The sequence below is a fragment of the Colletotrichum truncatum genome, assembly GCF_014235925.2.
Source record: "Colletotrichum truncatum strain CMES1059 chromosome Unknown Contig_0001, whole genome shotgun sequence".
Lineage (NCBI taxonomy): Eukaryota > Fungi > Ascomycota > Sordariomycetes > Glomerellales > Glomerellaceae > Colletotrichum > Colletotrichum truncatum.
The window spans coordinates 1,093,341-1,109,966 of NW_027222398.1; the positions used below are offsets into that span (position 1 = coordinate 1,093,341).

The 16,626-nt window shown below is 52.8% G+C and overlaps 5 protein-coding genes across 5 annotated transcripts; 3 read left to right on the top strand and 2 right to left on the bottom strand.

The window, feature by feature from the left end:
• Positions 1-1,334: 1,334 nt before the first annotated feature.
• CTRU02_200262 (Phospholipase D1-like protein 2) lies at positions 1,335-6,861 on the top strand (the record flags this gene model as incomplete). Its single annotated transcript, XM_036718262.1, has 2 exons — positions 1,335-6,805; positions 6,855-6,861. The coding sequence occupies 2 exons, from the start codon at positions 1,335-1,337 to the stop codon at positions 6,859-6,861; spliced, it is 5,478 nt and encodes a 1,825-aa protein (XP_036589262.1).
• Positions 6,862-7,133: 272 nt separating this feature from the next.
• On the bottom strand, positions 7,134-7,914 carry CTRU02_200263 (ubiquinone biosynthesis protein COQ7; the record flags this gene model as incomplete). Its single annotated transcript, XM_036718263.1, has 2 exons — positions 7,134-7,667; positions 7,717-7,914. The coding sequence occupies 2 exons, from the start codon at positions 7,912-7,914 to the stop codon at positions 7,134-7,136; spliced, it is 732 nt and encodes a 243-aa protein (XP_036589263.1).
• A 514-nt stretch (positions 7,915-8,428) lies between these two features.
• On the top strand, positions 8,429-10,546 carry CTRU02_200264 (RNA polymerase-associated protein RTF1; the record flags this gene model as incomplete). The annotated part of the gene is made up of 4 exons (XM_036718264.1): positions 8,429-8,622; positions 8,810-9,564; positions 9,614-9,750; positions 9,797-10,546. The coding sequence occupies 4 exons, from the start codon at positions 8,429-8,431 to the stop codon at positions 10,544-10,546; spliced, it is 1,836 nt and encodes a 611-aa protein (XP_036589264.1).
• A 730-nt stretch (positions 10,547-11,276) lies between these two features.
• CTRU02_200265 (glycerophosphoryl diester phosphodiesterase) lies at positions 11,277-12,594 on the top strand (the record flags this gene model as incomplete). Its single annotated transcript, XM_070203662.1, has 4 exons — positions 11,277-11,337; positions 11,404-11,786; positions 11,881-11,985; positions 12,055-12,594. 4 exons carry the CDS (start codon positions 11,277-11,279, stop codon positions 12,592-12,594), a joined length of 1,089 nt encoding a protein of 362 aa, XP_070062244.1.
• A 1,214-nt stretch (positions 12,595-13,808) lies between these two features.
• Positions 13,809-16,626, bottom strand: CTRU02_200266 (transcriptional activator protein acu-15; the record flags this gene model as incomplete). Its single annotated transcript, XM_036718266.1, has 3 exons — positions 13,809-15,387; positions 15,434-16,028; positions 16,107-16,626. 3 exons carry the CDS (start codon positions 16,624-16,626, stop codon positions 13,809-13,811), a joined length of 2,694 nt encoding a protein of 897 aa, XP_036589266.1.

Below are 16,626 nucleotides of genomic sequence, written 5' to 3' on the forward strand. Positions count from 1 at the left end.
GCGCGACTCGGGTGCTTATCGATAAGAAACACGCGAGGCGCGTTTTCATTGGGCACTAACCAACAAGGCCCCCAATTCCCTTTGGCAATTCAGCTTCCAAGTCACGGTGACTTAAATGATTGATTCTCCATTTCTTTCATACACAGTGAAACAGCCCACGCAGACTAGTAATGGCCGATCTTGATCTTTGTTGATTGGCTGATTGGCTGCACCTTGTTAAATTTTGGCACGGCAACTACGATCTTCCTCTGAGGCCTCTTACTTTATCCTATGCGTACAGAGTTCACGAGACATGAGGCCTCACTCTCTAATATTCCTTGCCCGCTACACTAAAATAGCCATTAATTGAGCGCCACTATTTCGACGTGGTCCCATGTCTCAGATCTATCCGAACCCCTATTGAGCTCCCTAGTGGACCCCGTTCATAGAAAGAGGTAATAGATAAAGCATCGATTAACAAAACGTATTTGGGGAGTTTGCATCGTCTGTTCCGCTGTCATTTCAAGCTCAAACTGGCGTTCGACGTTCGCTTGCACTGCGATTTAGTAGAATAAGGCCCCCCCTGTCGCAGCTGCAGTGAGTGCCGGCCGTAGCTCATCTGTGACGCGACACAATGAAATGGAATTGGCTGTGGTAGCTAGACAGGTCATTTGCTCCCTATTGACTACGACGCCGGTATCAAATGTCAATCCGATCACCTGCGCGTGGCCGAACCGGGCCTAAATAGCACTGGAGCCACTGAAGATTGGGCGTGACATCGGACAGGCACCCCCGGAGCAAGCCACTGGGTGCTTCCCCCTGCGCCCCTATTTGCACCTGCCGGTGCCCATTGGCTCGGAGCCAAAAAGCAATTAAGCCTCACCCTCCACTAACGGTGCTACTTGACTGGGGATTTGCAGGCTATCACAAGGGTTACTGGACCTGGGACCCTCCCTTGAACCTTCCCACTCTGCACCCCGTCGTCCTCCCTGTCCACGTCTCTGGCACTCCCCAAGGTCTCAAGGTCCTTACCTTGTCTGGCCCTTCTCGAGACACCGCAACTGCGATAGCGATCGTCCATTAACCCTGCACCTAACCTCAACCCGCAGGAGTAACCTCACCTTACTTCGACGCTTTCCGTATTTTGACAGATAGTCGTTCTTTTCCTTCCCAAACCTGTCACGCCTGCAGTAAGCGGTCTTTCTTTGCACCAATCTGGTTATCAACCACGAGCGAGCGCCGTTGCCGTTATCGATGGTGTCTCGGGCCTAGCTCCTGCCTTTCCCGGTTTTTTGTTTTTGAACCCCAACGTCGTCTTTCACAGTTGTTTTTCCAGTACTTCAACGCGAGACACGATGACAGAACCGAAAAGAGATGAGTCCGTCTCACCAATGACAAGAAGTCCCCGCGCGGCGTCTCCTGCCGTGGCAGGAACGGCAGGCGCACCAGACTCGTTCGCTCCTCCCCCTCCCCCGAAAGACGAGCCACCCGTTCCACCGCCGAAAGATCTTCCTGCTCCCAGATCAGCAGATGCAGCTGACTCAACGATTGAGGCGAGAGACTACATCAACGGCGGAATACCTCACGATAACTTGTCGCCCGCTCAACTTAACAAACGACCCGTACTACCGACCCTCAACTCCACCGACAGTTTTGGCACCAGACAGAATCCAGGAGGTTTGCCGATGATGCCTGAAGATAGCACCTACTCTCCAGAGCCAGCTTCCCCAACAGACCGTCGAAGTGTGCAGTTTGCAAGGACCGACCAGGTTCTAGAACCTCCAGCCAGCCACTCACGGAATCCGTCGTGGGAAGACGGGAGCAAGTCGATAGGTTCTGCATTTATGACCAAGTTGAAGCAGTTGACTGGCTCTGGAAGCTTGCAAACCCTCAAAACAAGTAGTTCAGGCAACCTAAACGATAATAGCACTCCTTCTATGGGCAGTTCCCCCACAGCGGGACAGCCACGGTCGAGGCTACCCGGAAGACTGGACGAAGGCGGTGGTGAGGACGGAGGCGGTAGCGACGCAGACGCCGACATCGAGACCGCCGACGAAGGGAATGCCACCGATACTGCCAAACCGAGAAAGAAGAGAATGATGCGCAGGTCAAAGAAAGCACAAATGTCTGTTCCTAGTACTCCGAACCTACGACAGTCACATGTCCCCGGTCCTGATTCCCCAGTTGGCTACGGCCGCATGGGGGCGCTGAGAAGGCGGCTAAGCATGCCTGACCATCCCGAACACCAACACCAACAACATCACGGTATGTCAGAAGGCGAGGGACGTGATCAGCTTGCCGGCCCGTCATGGATGCGATCACATAGGGCGGATGGTATCGACAGCCCCGGTGGCAGAAGAGGTCATATGCGTCGTATCACTGTTCTTGGAGGCGGTGGAGTTTCGGATGGCGATGCAATGACACCAAAGAGGCCCTTCTTTGGCAGCGAGAGAGCATCGACTTGGAAGTACGTCAAGAACACATTGAAACTTCTTAGGCAGAAGAAAGAGGATCGTTTCGACTTTGCCAAATCGGCAGAGCTCATGGCAGAATTACGAGCTGGTGCACCTGCCGTCCTTATGCTGGCTAGCATGATCCAAAGGGATGAGCATGGCAATAAACGAATACCCGTCCTCCTCGAACAAGTTCGCCTGCGTATCACGGATAGCCAACCAGAGTCAGATGACGACGATAGCGAACGCCATTGGGTTTTCACTATGGACCTGGAATATGGTAGCGGCCCTTCTCGAATGAAATGGACCATTATCAGAACGCTGAAGGACGTCTATAACCTTCATGTCCGTTACAAACTCGCAATGAGCAATGATAAGTACCTGCATGGGCGCGCCGATGTGGGTGCCCGACCTAAAATGCCCAAGTTCCCCTGGGGCGCTTTCCCCTATCTCCGTGCTGCACGTAACAAGGATGATAGCGATGGCGAAGATGAAGGGGCCAGTATCAGAGGTGGCAGCATCCGAGGCGACGAGACAGGAGCTGAGGGCACTGCTGCTGAAGCGACTGCAGGAGAGGGCACTGCCAGCGAATGGGAGGGCGGTCGCGTAGGACCAGGCAATAGAAAAAAGTCCCGTCTCGGCATGCTTGGTATGCGCAGGAAGTCGACCGGTCTAACTGACCCTGGCGATTCAGGGGCCGAAAATCAATTGGAGCTTGCCCAGGCAAGGAAGCGGTACTTTGAAAGACAAAGACGTGTGCTCGAAAAGTATCTGCAGGATATGATCCGCTGGCTCATGTTTCGTGCAGACAGTAATCGTCTTTGTAAGTTCTTGGAGCTTTCTGCCCTTGGCGTGCGCTTGGCTGCTGAAGGCAGTTATCACGGCAAGGAATGCTATCTGCATATCCAATCTTCCAAAGGCATGGATTTCCGCCGAGTCTTGACGCCGAAGAAGGTTATCGCCCGTCACAGTCGCAAATGGTTCCTCGTGCGGTCCAGTTACATCGTCTGTGTTGAGTCACCTGAGAAGATGAACGTCTACGACGTATACCTCGTGGATTCGAAATTTCGAATTGTGTCCAAGAAGAGCGGATTAAAACAACTTGGCAAGGGAAAAGCCAAAGCTGAGGACAAAGAAATCGACTTGATAGAGGAACCCATCACGGAGAAGCATCATACGCTGACACTCCACACGGCCGAGCGGAAAGTCAAGCTGTTTTCGAGGAACCAGCATGTCATGAAGCAGTTTGAGGATTCAATAGCAGAGATGCTTAAGCAGACCAAGTGGCATGATATCAATCGCTTTGATAGCTTCGCCCCCATTCGAACTGGGGTTTTCGCCCAGTGGCTTGTCGACGGACGAGATTACATGTGGAATGTGTCTCGCGCCATCAGCATGGCCCGCGATGTGATTTACATCCACGACTGGTGGTTGAGCCCCGAGCTATACATGCGCCGGCCTGCGGCTATCAGTCAGAAGTGGCGCCTGGATCGTCTGCTGCAGCGAAAGGCGAGGGAGGGCGTCAAGGTTTTCGTCATTGTGTATCGCAACGTGGAGGCTGCCATTCCCATCGACTCAGAATACACCAAGTATTCACTATTGAACCTTCACCCCAATATTTTCGTTCAGCGATCACCCAACCAGTTCAAGAAAAATCAGTTTTTCTTCGCCCATCACGAGAAGCTCTGCATCGTCGATCATGACGTCGCATTTGTCGGCGGTATTGACTTATGTTTTGGCCGTTGGGACTGCCCACAGCACCCACTCACTGATGACAAGCCGACGGGTTTCGAGCAAAGCGAGCAACCGAAGGATGCGGAGCATGTCCAGCTCTTCCCTGGCAAGGATTACTCAAACCCTCGAGTGCAGGACTTCTTCAAGCTTGATGAGCCCTACGAAGAGATGTACGACAGAAGCAAAGTCCCCAGGATGCCCTGGCACGATATTGCAATGCAGGTTGTCGGGCAACCTGCGAGAGACCTGACCAGGCACTTCGTCCAGCGTTGGAATTACATCAAGAGAGGTAGAAAGACGACGCGGCCTCTGCCATTTTTGCTGCCACCTCCCGATGTCAAGATGGCTGAGCTTGACGCACTTGGATTGACCGGCACTTGTGAAGTGCAAATCCTACGATCTTCTGCCAACTGGTCCCTTGGAATTGAGCATACGGAACACAGCATTCTGAATGCTTACATCAAGATGATCCAAGATTCTGATCATTTTGTATATATCGAAAATCAGTTCTTCATTACCAGTACCGAGGCGTTTAACACCAAAATCGTCAACGGCATTGGCGATGCTCTTGTTGAGCGTATTATCAGGGCGCACGAAAACGGAGAAGACTGGAAAGCATGCATCATCATCCCCCTTATGCCCGGTTTCCAAAACACCGTTGATGAGCAGGAAGGTACAAGCGTGCGGCTGATTCTTCAATGCCAGTACCGCAGCATCTGCCGCGGGGATAGCTCCATTTTTGCGCGTCTGCGGTCTGCTGGCATCGAGCCGGAGGACTACATCCAATTCTACAGTCTACGACAATGGGGTAAAATTGGCGCCAGAAATGTCCTAGTCACCGAACAACTCTACATACACGCCAAATGCATCATCGTCGATGACCGTGTGGCGCTCATTGGCTCTGCCAACATCAATGAAAGGTCCATGCTGGGAAGCCGTGACTCAGAGTTGGCCGCCGTTGTGCGCGACACCGACATGATCTGGTCGACAATGGCTGGTAGGCCTTACCGTGTTGGTCGCTTCGCACACACTCTCCGCCTCCGTCTGATGCGGGAGCATCTCGGATTAGATGTCGACGAAATTCTTGAGGAAGAGAGACAGGCGGAGCTTGACCGACAGGCCGAGTACGAGGCAGAAATGGACCAGATTTATGCGGATGACACCGAGACGCCACCTGTCGCCGGATCAAGTGGTCGTCCGTCAGCTGAGAAGACGTCCAAGCCAACATTGCCCGGTCAGACTGCGAGCTTCAACCACGATGCTGTTGCTGAAACGGAGGGAGCTGCAGAGGAGGCTTCGTCCTCGTCATCATCATCCAGGGGCAAGGAGCTTGACCTTCGTGTGACGGGCAACAAGGCACATGCTCTGGATATTGCCGGCTTCGGAAAGGACCATTGGAAGACCGCTGAAAAGCTTGGGCTCGACCAGGGCCGCGATTCTGTCATTGTCAATGGCCACGAAGTTCTTGTTCACGACGTACTGCCGGAGGGTAAGGGTACTCTTAAGTCTCCAATGCAACCGCATGAGCGTAGAATCTCAACCGATCATGTTGAGGAAGATAACTGCGTCAGTAACGACGCCCTCCCGCCTATACCGGCTCTCAACCGCCGAACAACTGACCAGCTCGGTCTGCCTCGAACTGCTGGACTTCCCACTCTGCCAGCCGTGGATGATACTGATATCGGCGGGCCACCTGTTCACCTGGACCAGAATGGTCAACCGACGAACGGTCCGTTGCACCCCCTGGCGGCCGACATTAGACAGGCACGCATAGACAAGGACTGCATGCGCGACCCTATTAACTCGTCATTTTTCGATGACGTGTGGAACCGTGTAGCGGACAACAATACCAAGCTGTACCGCCGTGTCTTCCGGTGTATGCCTGATTCTGAAGTACTCACTTGGCCTGACTATCAACAAGCCACGACGTATGCAGAGCGTTTCAGAGAAAGTTTAGAAGGGAAAACAAAAACAGATGACGACCCTAACTTAGCCCGCCACCAATCTCCAGTCACTGGTGGTGGTGCAGGCATAACTGCGCCTGGGCCTAGTGCAGTTGCCAAAGCAGCTACCGAGAAGACTGAAGAGAAGTTACACATCAAGCCGGACCATTCCCACCATCCGAAGATTGTCATTCCCAGCGATGACAACCAAGAAATGAATGAAAAAAGCGACGTGCCCGGCTCAAGATCGGGCCTTAACACCAATACAGACGTAGAGAAGGTGTCATCTCGACGTCCACCGGAAGCTCCATCGCCTATTTTGCCTGCTGGTGATGTTCCATTCCCAGCTTTCGAACCTGGCTCTCTTCCCACTGACGCCAACTTATTGGAGCCTTCACGAGATAAGAGCAGGGAAAGGAAAACTACGTTCTCCCCTCTGGAAAAGCCGCCCTCGCGGGACGTTAGCGTCCCGATGCAGCAAGCTCAAGGTTCGGTGAAACGCCGCCGACGAGCCACTACTAAGGGCAGTCGGCGTGGAATGCCGCCTGAAGAAGTGCTTTCCAGAGCCGAGGCAGAGGAGCTCCTCAGTATGATCCAGGGTCACGTTGTTCAATTCCCTTACGATTGGCTACTCACCGAAGAGCAAAATGGAAACTGGGGCTTCCAGGTGGATGGCGTCGCGCCCTTGCAGATCTAGTAGGTACTCCCAGACTATGTACTTTGGCTATACTAACAACCACTCTAGCAACTAGATGTGTCCAGCTTGAAGCTAGACATCGAGCATTATGGACAGAAAGTCCGGAGGGTAGACGAGATGAAGGAAATCGTATGCAGGGGAATGCTGAAGAAACACGGACAATGGGGATGCCGACATGGCGACAATTGGTACATTTTTGCACAGGTTGGAGTCCATTGGCGGCGGCAACTTGGCATTGCGGTACTCTTTACTTTTATTCCTCTTTCTCGCCGCTTCGGCCTTTGTTTTTTTACATGTATTATACACATTCTTACACTACAGCTTTTATTATACTCTTTCGCTAACCCAAATGGCACCTCTGCAACCCGCCCGAATGACGCCAGTGAGCAGCCAGTGCGGCTCTGCTTTCTTCGCATCATGCTCGACAGCATGATCCAAATGCTCCAACTCCTCGTCTCTGATCCTCCTCAACGTCTTGATCAGGTCAGAAAACTCAGGGCCAACTTCATAACCTTCCGTCTCCCACTCCGTGACCATTTCAAGTAATGTGCGAATTTGGTTGTTGTAATGATCACCAATTTCCGTCTCCACAGCCTCTGTGCATGCCATAGCCGCCTCACGACCCATTACGGCCGTACTCCAGCCCAAGCCCGTTGCCATAACCTGCCACAGCGGGTAAAGCGCCGTTGGGCGCACACGGTGTTTATGAATCAAGGAGTTAAACGTTTTCAAGTGGCCCTCCTCTTGCTCATACATGTGTGCCATCAGTGGTCGGAGGTGTGGGTGCCGGTTGACGATTGGCGGGGTCTGGGCCGTATAGATAAGTGTCGCGGCGAGCTCTCCAGCTTGATTCACACGTAGCTGAGAACAGTTAGAAGTCAGGCTGAGGTTTGGGTGTCAGAGTACGAACGGCTGAGGATAGGAAGTCTCGCTGCTCCTGCGTCAACGGCTTGCGACGGGGGGGCAGTTCGCTAGTCGCCTCGGCCTGAGATTTGGAAGTCGTTGAAAGTGGGCGCTGTGAGATGCAAAGAGCTGGGGCATACGCATTTTGCGCTGTAAGCCTCGCGAGACCGTTGACGGGTCTCAGGATTGATCGTGCCGGCGCCATTGTGTGGTTTGCGTGGTTTGAGAACTACAAGTCCACCCCTACTCGGCGTAGAGACTCGGCCGAAGATCAACTTCAATTGAAGATGTCAGTAATATCGAACGATTTGGGCCCGGTGATTGCCGAGCCTACTGCAGCACAATGATTGGTTGACGTCACCCCAAAACGGATGGGTTATGGCCGAAGCTCCGATGGCCCATATTTTATGCAGTGGAATGACATAATATTGGCCAATCAGACTCGAGGTCCCAACAACAGTTCCCAAGTGTGAACAGAAGCTAGGCTTTCAAGATCTTATTCCAACGTCAAGATCATCGCCTTTTCACCTCTATCCTAATTGTACACACTCCCTTTCCTGTTAATCTCGCGCCGCCATCCCCGGGGTACTCGGACCGGTTCAAATCAGCATTGGGTCAACAAGCAGTCGCGTCAGTAACCGGTTCCCGTCGCGATTCCTCAAGAAGCCCATCAGTGGCACCCTTGCTACCCCTATTCGAGTTTCTTCCCATATAATAAGATGGCCGACATAGATGACGAGCTTTTGGCTCTTGCGGGAGGCGGCGAGTCCTCAGATGAGGAGGAGGTGATGTCGGAGGCGGAGAGCAGGGCGCAATCCGCATCACCTCCTCCTAAGGCAGCTGCGAAGAAGTCCGTGGCAAAGAAGGTGAAAAAGCGCACGGGAGGAGACGACTCAGAGGAGGAGGGTGAAGCGTAAGTTGCTTACTACCTTTGAGAAATCATCACGATACATCACACAATGCTTTTGCGCCTACTTTTTGCCCAACTTCACTTTTTGTCTATTTCAATCCTTTGCTCAAAGCTTCCCTTTTACGCCATTTAATTCCACCGATCGCACCAATCATCACACTTTTGCCACGTTCCTAATAATGCGCCTCAGATCATCAGTACCCGGTAGCCCAAACTCGATAGGATCGGCCGCGATGGACGAATCTGACTCCGAAGCCGAGCAGCATGGTGGTAGGGCCGCGGATGACGATGACGAGGAGGACAAATATCCCGTCGACGGTATGTTTAGGAGTCTTGCCGAGAAAGAGCAGGTTATGGCAATGCGCGAGGTTGAAAGAGAGTCGCTGCTCGCAGAGCGACAGGCCGAGATCGAGCGCCATCGGCAAAACCGGATGTTGCGCCAGCTCGTCAGCAAGCAGGAGAACAAGGAGAAGAAGCAAAAGCTCCACAAGCGCAGCGCTGATGACGCCGACCTCGAAGATGGCGCGCGTAAGGCGTCGCGCCCCCGCACTGATGGCAAGACGTCCGCGATAAATTCGCTGCTTCTGCGCCGTGCGGAGAAAAGCGACCGAGCACGCCGCAGAGAGGAGGACCGGCAGAAGGGTAACCGTTCGCCTCGCGACGATGATTATGGTGGGCGCGATGAAAGCGATATCGACGATGACTACGGTGAGCGCAGTCGACGCCGTCGCAAGTCTCGGTCTCCTGAGGAAGAAATTGTTGCGCGCGAGTTGCCACCACCTGATATGCGTGACTTTGAGCGCATTCGTGTGGGTAAAAGTCGATTCGCTGAGTACTGTTTTAACCCTGGCTTTGAGTCAGCAATGATTGGCTGCTATGTCCGCATCAGTCTTGGTCCTGACCCCAAGACTGGATCTGACGAATATCGCATGGCACGTATCCAAGGTATGTTCGGTAGCATTATCGTTCCTAAGGGATAATTCTAACTTCGCAGCCATCACCGTCGGCAAGCCCTACGCCATGAGCGGCCCTGGTGGTTCGTTTGTCACGGATCAGTACGTACTGGCCGCCCATGGTAAGGCTGAGCGGACATTCCCCTTTATTTTTCTCTCAGACAGACCCTTCACAGAGGTACGTTGAGCCAAGCCACGTGTTTTCGTGGTATTAACAGTCGCAGCGCGAGTACAACCGATACGAAAAAGTTATACAGTCTGAGGGCCTCAGTCTGCCAAAGAAACAAACACTTCTTGACAAGATCGACGACATCAATCGACTTGTCAGCCATCATCTCACCACCACAGAAATCGATGAGCGCATCCAGCGCAAAGCTGCTCTCAGGAAGAAGTTCGATCCCAAGGTCCGTGAGCGCCTGGCACAGGATATCGATATCGCCCGCGCGCAGGGTAACACCAGGAAAGCTGAGGAACTGCAAGAGCAGCTTGATGACCTCAAGACAAACGTACTTGCGTTCAAGACCAGTCTCAGTGATGGACAGAGCAAACCGAGCACCACGTCTCAGCAGGACCGCCTGGCAGACATTAACCGCCAGCGTCGGCTCCAGAACGCTGAGAACGTGCGCAAGGCACAGCTCAAGGAGAAGGCTGAGGCACGTAAGCTCGAGGCCGCACTCGAGAGAGGTGAAGACATCAAGAACGATCTCTCGCGACGGCTGCGCACCAAGGCCAAGTTTATTCACGATATCAACGACGCAAAGAAAACTTCCTCGACAAACGGCAGCGCAGCGAGTACCCCTGCCAACGGTACTCCTAACCTCGGAGCACAGAACTCGGGGTCCTTATTGCCCCATCTCGCTAAGCTGCAAGCAGCGAACCAGGAGAAAAAGGGCATCCCGACCATTCACAAACCCCTTATGGATGACGATATCATCGGCGCTTTAGACCTCGATATTGACGTTGATATTGACTAAGCTAAAATTGGTTGTATATGGCATATCGAGCTTGGGGGTACCGGTTTTATTTCTCGTTGAGCTTAGACCGTTTGCTGCAGAGGGGACAATCATGAGTACACCTTTGGCATCACTAGGCTTTTTCCAGCGCAATGACTTGTAGATTAGAGATCATCACGGTAAAAGCGGAATCAATGAACAAAAACTACAGAATCAAACTACCATTCTCGTCTTACGCATCGCTGTTCACGGCAGACGCAGGTTACCTGCAAATGGAGGCACTACTGCACCACGGGGGCGGATTTAAGAGCCTGACCCGTGCCGACCGATTGGATTGTGCGGGGCACACCACAAAAGCCAGTTCCACCTCCACTCCTGCGGGTCTGTACCCGCACGTGGCTCCCCTCCAACACCTTCGTTGCATTCAGCGCTCCGAGGCCCAGCTTCGTCAACCAAACCCCACCACCCATCGTCGGTTGCCACCATCAATCATTCCACGACCGCGTGGTACGGGCCCTCCATCTTCCCGAAGCGTCCCGCTAAAACTTATCAGAATGATATCTCCTCCGAGAATGATTTTGTGTCTTGTTATATAGATTTAATACACCCATGCACCCAGCGCTGGCCGTTGCGACTGTCGATTCTACGCAACTAGCCGGCTCTGTTGACAGATACTCCTCGCAAACATTATAGACCGCGACACAACTGCTACCTGATTATACGGCGACTAGAATTGGAAACACGGGAAGCAATGCGCCCCGAAACGAAACCGCTCCTCGAGGGCCCAGCCGGTACATGTTCCAGTACTTCTCGTTCCTGTTCTTAGTGACATTCTCCACGACACCTCCAAGTAACACCCGCTAATTCTTCCCCTACATCAGCACCCTTCACGCGTGCACTCGACCAATCGAACTCCTCGTCATCCTCCTCGAAGCTCCCCCAGGCGATAGCGCATAGAGGCTACAAGGCTCTCTACCCAGAAAACACGCTCCTGGCCTTCCGAGCGGCACTCGAAGTAGGAGCTCATGCTCTCGAAACGGACCTCCACCTCTCCAAGGATGGCGTTGTGGTCTTATCACATGATGGAACATTGAAGCGATGTTTCGGCGTCGACGCCAAGATCAACGAGTGCGATTGGGAGTATCTCAAGACGCTGCAAACGATTAGAGAACCGAGGCAGCAGATGCCGAGGTTGGTAGACTTGCTGGAGTTCCTCGCAGTGGAGGGAAGGGAGGATATATGGGTTTTGCTTGATATCAAGGTCCGTTTTTTGTCATGGTGATGTGAACATTCTGGGAATAAATGCGTGAAAGTGCGACATGTTGAAGTGATGGCTGACATGGATGGGCATGCAGACAGACGACCCTGCCCCAGAACTACTAAGTCGCATAGCTGAAGTCTTCGCAACGACACCAGGCCCGGTGTCGTGGGAGAAGAGGATGGTATTCGGCTGTTGGAACGTACGTGGCACCCTTATCCCAGTATTCCTCTCCATCTGAATCCCAACCACGTCTAATATGTCTGTGAAGCAACCATATATAGACCACGTCCAGGCCATTCTCCCTCGGTTTCCCTTAGCTCTAATTTCCTGGTCGCCCCTCTACGCTCGCAAGTTCCTCCCCCAGCCGGGCATCTCCTTCAACATGTTCCAGAAATCCCTCGTTGGTCCCCTTGGCAAGTCATTCATCCGAGACATCAGGGCAGCGGATCGCCGGCTTTACGCGTGGACTGTGAACGAGGAGGAGTGGATGGAATGGAGTATCCGCAAGGGTGTCGATGGTGTGATTACTGATGAGCCCGAGGTGTTCCTTGAAGTCTGTAGACGATGGAAAGGGGGAGACTCTACAGGTTCTGAACCTGCTGCTTTCAAAGCTGGCGGGGGAAGTAGCTTGCGCCTGGAGCAGCTTCGTCTGTCGCAAGGTCGCGGCTGGAAGAGAACTTTCAGGCTGTACCTGCAGGTTGTCGTCATCCAGGTTCTCGTCGCGATTTTTACCCCGATTCTCATGATTGTTGCCAGGTTTGGGGTCGTGGGACCGGGCCCAAAGGCGGCGAAAGCTCTGCGGTTATGATATTCCGCAGACTTTATTCGTACGTTGATGTGCTTGCATAATGAATTAATAACAGATGCAGAAACAGTTCGTGTTTAGAACTATAGATAGACGTATTAACTTGTTCTTGTACTTGTATTGACCTGTGACCTGAATCAAATGGTTTGGTCAAGATAAGTAGTGTATGCGCCTTCCTCTGACTTATTACAATGTCATCGGTCTGGGCCACACATGCCAGGACACCGGCCTGACAACACCCTGATAACGGGGATCTTTCTCGCTGAGCGACGGCACATGCACTTTCAAATACCTCTCAATCCTTCCATTCAGTGTGTCCGTTATTGTCTTTTACCTTGGTCTTATCCGAAGTCACAGGATTATCAAAAGCGGATTCGCTACTGACAGAAGTAATGCAGGGAGGTTTACATGCAAGTATTGGCTGCTCTATTCTGTGAGCATGCCGTCGGTGATGCTGGGTGGCTATCCCAAGGATCCCACAACAAGCAGGCCCCTCTGCCAGCGCACGCATCAGCTCCTCGCAATGGATCAAGCAGGGTGGTTGGTGATTTATTTATCACACGTTCAATATTATCATACAGGTTTTGGAATTCTGTGGACATCTGCAGCAAATAAGGCTTCAGTCACAGTCGTTCATTTAGATCCTCCGCCACAGAAAGCGTGTGAGGGGGACTAAAGGTAAATCTTTTCTCAATAATCTGCATCTATCCTAGCCCGTCAGCGGGACATCAAAACGCTTCACGTGAATACTTGTGCCAACCGAGTTTCATGGTCGGGGCCTAAAAAGTGTCCTCGGATGGTGATTATGACAGCCACTGTACTACCACTATGGCTCCTGGAGGAGCTGAAATCCGGTTTGGAAGATCCACGGATTGGTCCACATTCACTGTAGTTTTAAATCACCAAAGGGACTTCCACTTAGCTGAGCCATAACGCCTATTCATAGGCTAATGATCTACCTCTCCGATCAAAAAGTAGCATCAAGACACATTCACGTCAGTGAGCATTAACAGGAGTACGTGTCAAGAATCATCAAGAAACATATATTGACATCCGCTTCCGAGTCCTGGATGTCAAAGACAATACCCATATCCCTTGCCAGTTGTTCCCAACCCATCCCGTCAAAAGAAAAAAACATGAAAGAATAAAAGAGCCCTCCCACGCCACAGACTAAAGGTTTTACAAATCATCGCTCTTATAATTCTTCAAAGATATTTTCATAGCCCATAATTTCCGTCCAGCCCGTCGAGGAACAATGCATCGTTGCGGTTCGCTCCACACGACGCTAGCAATGCATTGCGATACTCTAAACTGCTGGCGCTCATGTTAAGATCACTCGCCAGATCCTCGCCCGAACTCAAACTTTCCTCGCTGACACTTAGGACACTCTGCGGCGGTGCTGGATTGGTCCCGAAATCGCCAATGTTGAAGCTAGCCAGGTCCCACGAGTCTGGCGACCAGCTGTCTAAGTTTGTAGATGCCGGTGTAGTTTCACTCATCGGCGCAAGGCCTGGGCCACCGTAGATGGCGTCGTATACATTGTTCAGTCCACCGTCCATCGAACCCAAAAGCGCCTCCCATTCTGTCGTTGATACACCGGACGTCTTTTGCGGCTGCTGCTGAGAGTTGTACAAGGTTTGGTGGGCTGCAGCGAGAAGGTGCTGCTGCAAGCGGAGCGAAGTTGGTGACGGGGGCGATGAGCCGTTTGGCGTGCTGCTCAGGGAGAGATAGTCGAGGTTCTGCTTTCCGTTCCCAGACGTCCTAACACGGTTGGCAATCTGTGACATGGATAGACGATGGTGACGGGCCGACATTTCTTGTTGTTGCGATAAGTTGTCAAAGGACTGCCGTGAGCGGGATCGGTACAGTTCCGGACGGTTGTGGATACTGGGCATCGTCATGCGACGGATCTTTTCCTGCTGCTGAATGAGATCGCTCTCGCTGGAGGAAGCATTAGGCAGGCGGCCTAGGGTCTGTTGTGGGGACTTCTTCTTAGGTGCTGACACAGGTGGTGAGGACCTTTGAGGTGCTGGCATAGATGCTTCTGGGCTCTGCTGAGGCGGTGTGGGCATGGAAGGCTCGTCGAGTCTGATGAGCATGCCGGCGACACGCTTAAGGTCAAAAGATCCGGGAGCCTTGGCTTTTGTGAGAATTTTGAGAACACTGTTAACAAGGCGCTCAATATCCTTCATCATCTTGCTGTCCTGCTTCAGATCAAAGCTTTGGTACAGCATAGTCATGCCGCACAAGACTAGGGTATCGGTCTTGTTGAGGCAGAAAGAGAAGTTCATGTTGCGCTCTTCGAGAAGCTGAACAATCTGAACAATATGTTTGCTGGACTCGCCAATCGACAAGAGGGCAGGTGCAGCCTTGTGACCGAGCGAAGAACCAACAGCAGGTCGGTAGATGAGCGTCCGGGTGTAATAGTAGGCGAGCGCAAGCAACGGCGATCGACTTCCGGTGACATCGGTTGAAGGCTTGTCCTGGACAAAGTTGAGCTTCAAATGAGTGGGTAGCGACTCGCACCATTCGTCTAGCTCGGCCTCCATGGCTGACATTTGCTGTAGTGAGAGCTCGTGAGACGTTGCGGCTGGGTAGTTCTTCTCCAGGACCTTGGCGAGAATTCGGCAGCACCGGAAGAGGGCGAGCGCACTGGACAGGCGAGTGTACTCTCCGGGGAGAGTAGGCTGGAAACCCTTCTCAGTCACATACTCGTCGTCGGTATCTGAGGGGTATTCGGCGTGGATGTCATCCTCCTTTAGCAATTTCGGCAGGCCGAGAATGGCGCCAGAGAAGCTATAGCGGTTAGCAAGCGTCGCTCACAACGGGGGGAAATACATACCAGTCAAGCGTGTAAAGCGTCCAGAAGACCTTCTTGCGAGTCTCAATGGTGAGCGCGCCAAATGAGAAGCGCTTCTGGCTCTGGTGCAGACCAAGGCGGTGTGACAGGCCTACGGCAATACCCTTGTAGTGCTGAAGTCGCTTGTAGTCCGCTCTCACAATGCAGTATAAGAGGGCCAACTCAAGACATTGCAAAGTGACCATAGTGTTCTCCATGAGAACTGCCTCGACGGCGCGCTGCCATTGCTGCTCGCACACGGCAATCTGCTCAAAGTCGGGCTGATCGCTTCCTAGGGCCGCAATTCCGAAGACGAGATACAGTTGCGCAATCTTGTGGTTGTTTTTCACCTTCTCAGGATCTGACACGAATTCCTCGTAAATATGTAGGAAAGTCGGCTTGTGCAGCACGGGGAACAAAGGAGCCCATTCTTGGAAAAAGACATTGACGCAGCGATCAGAAAATAGCCGCGGCGGGACTCTGAGAGCCTGATCTGGCTTTGGCGCCAAGGGATGGCAGCCCTGAATGTGCAGGAAGGCTTCTGGGTTAAAGTCTGAGCAAGACTTGCCATTTTCTTGCATCTTGCGCTTGAAAGCCTCTGTTTCTCACGTTAGCTGTACGGTTCTTCGATCGCTCGGACGCTCCGGGACGAAGTGGGGGGTTGGGTGATACGGACCGATAAAGGCACGACCGCTTGAGGGGCCCATAAAGTAGGAGTCCGAGTTCTCGACGCCCAAAAGCAACGGCGAAGCCTGGACGCGGAACGTATCCTCCTTCGGCGGGGAGCCCGACTTCTCTCTGCCATCCGCGGCAGACGACCCAGCCGGTGAGTGTGCCGACGCGGCGGCCACGGAAGGGCTACGATGATTTGAGTGGTGACTGTGATTTCCGTGCATCCTTGACAGCATGTCGATTTTCTCGTCCTTCTCGTCCAGTAAATCCTTGAGCTCCCTGACTTCCGACTCAAGCTGGCGCACGCGCTCCTCAAGTGACTCCGTATAGCCACGAGGAAAGGCGCGGCGGCTCAGCTTATCGCTGGTGCGGCACTCGAAACCGACGTTGGCGCATTGTGAGCAAGTCGGCCTGATGCCGTCGCAACGGATCTTCTTGCTCCGGCACCGATCGCAGGCTTGGGCTATCCGGCTCTGCGAGCTGGTGCCCACCTTGATTACCTTCATAGGTAGAATTCCCGGCAT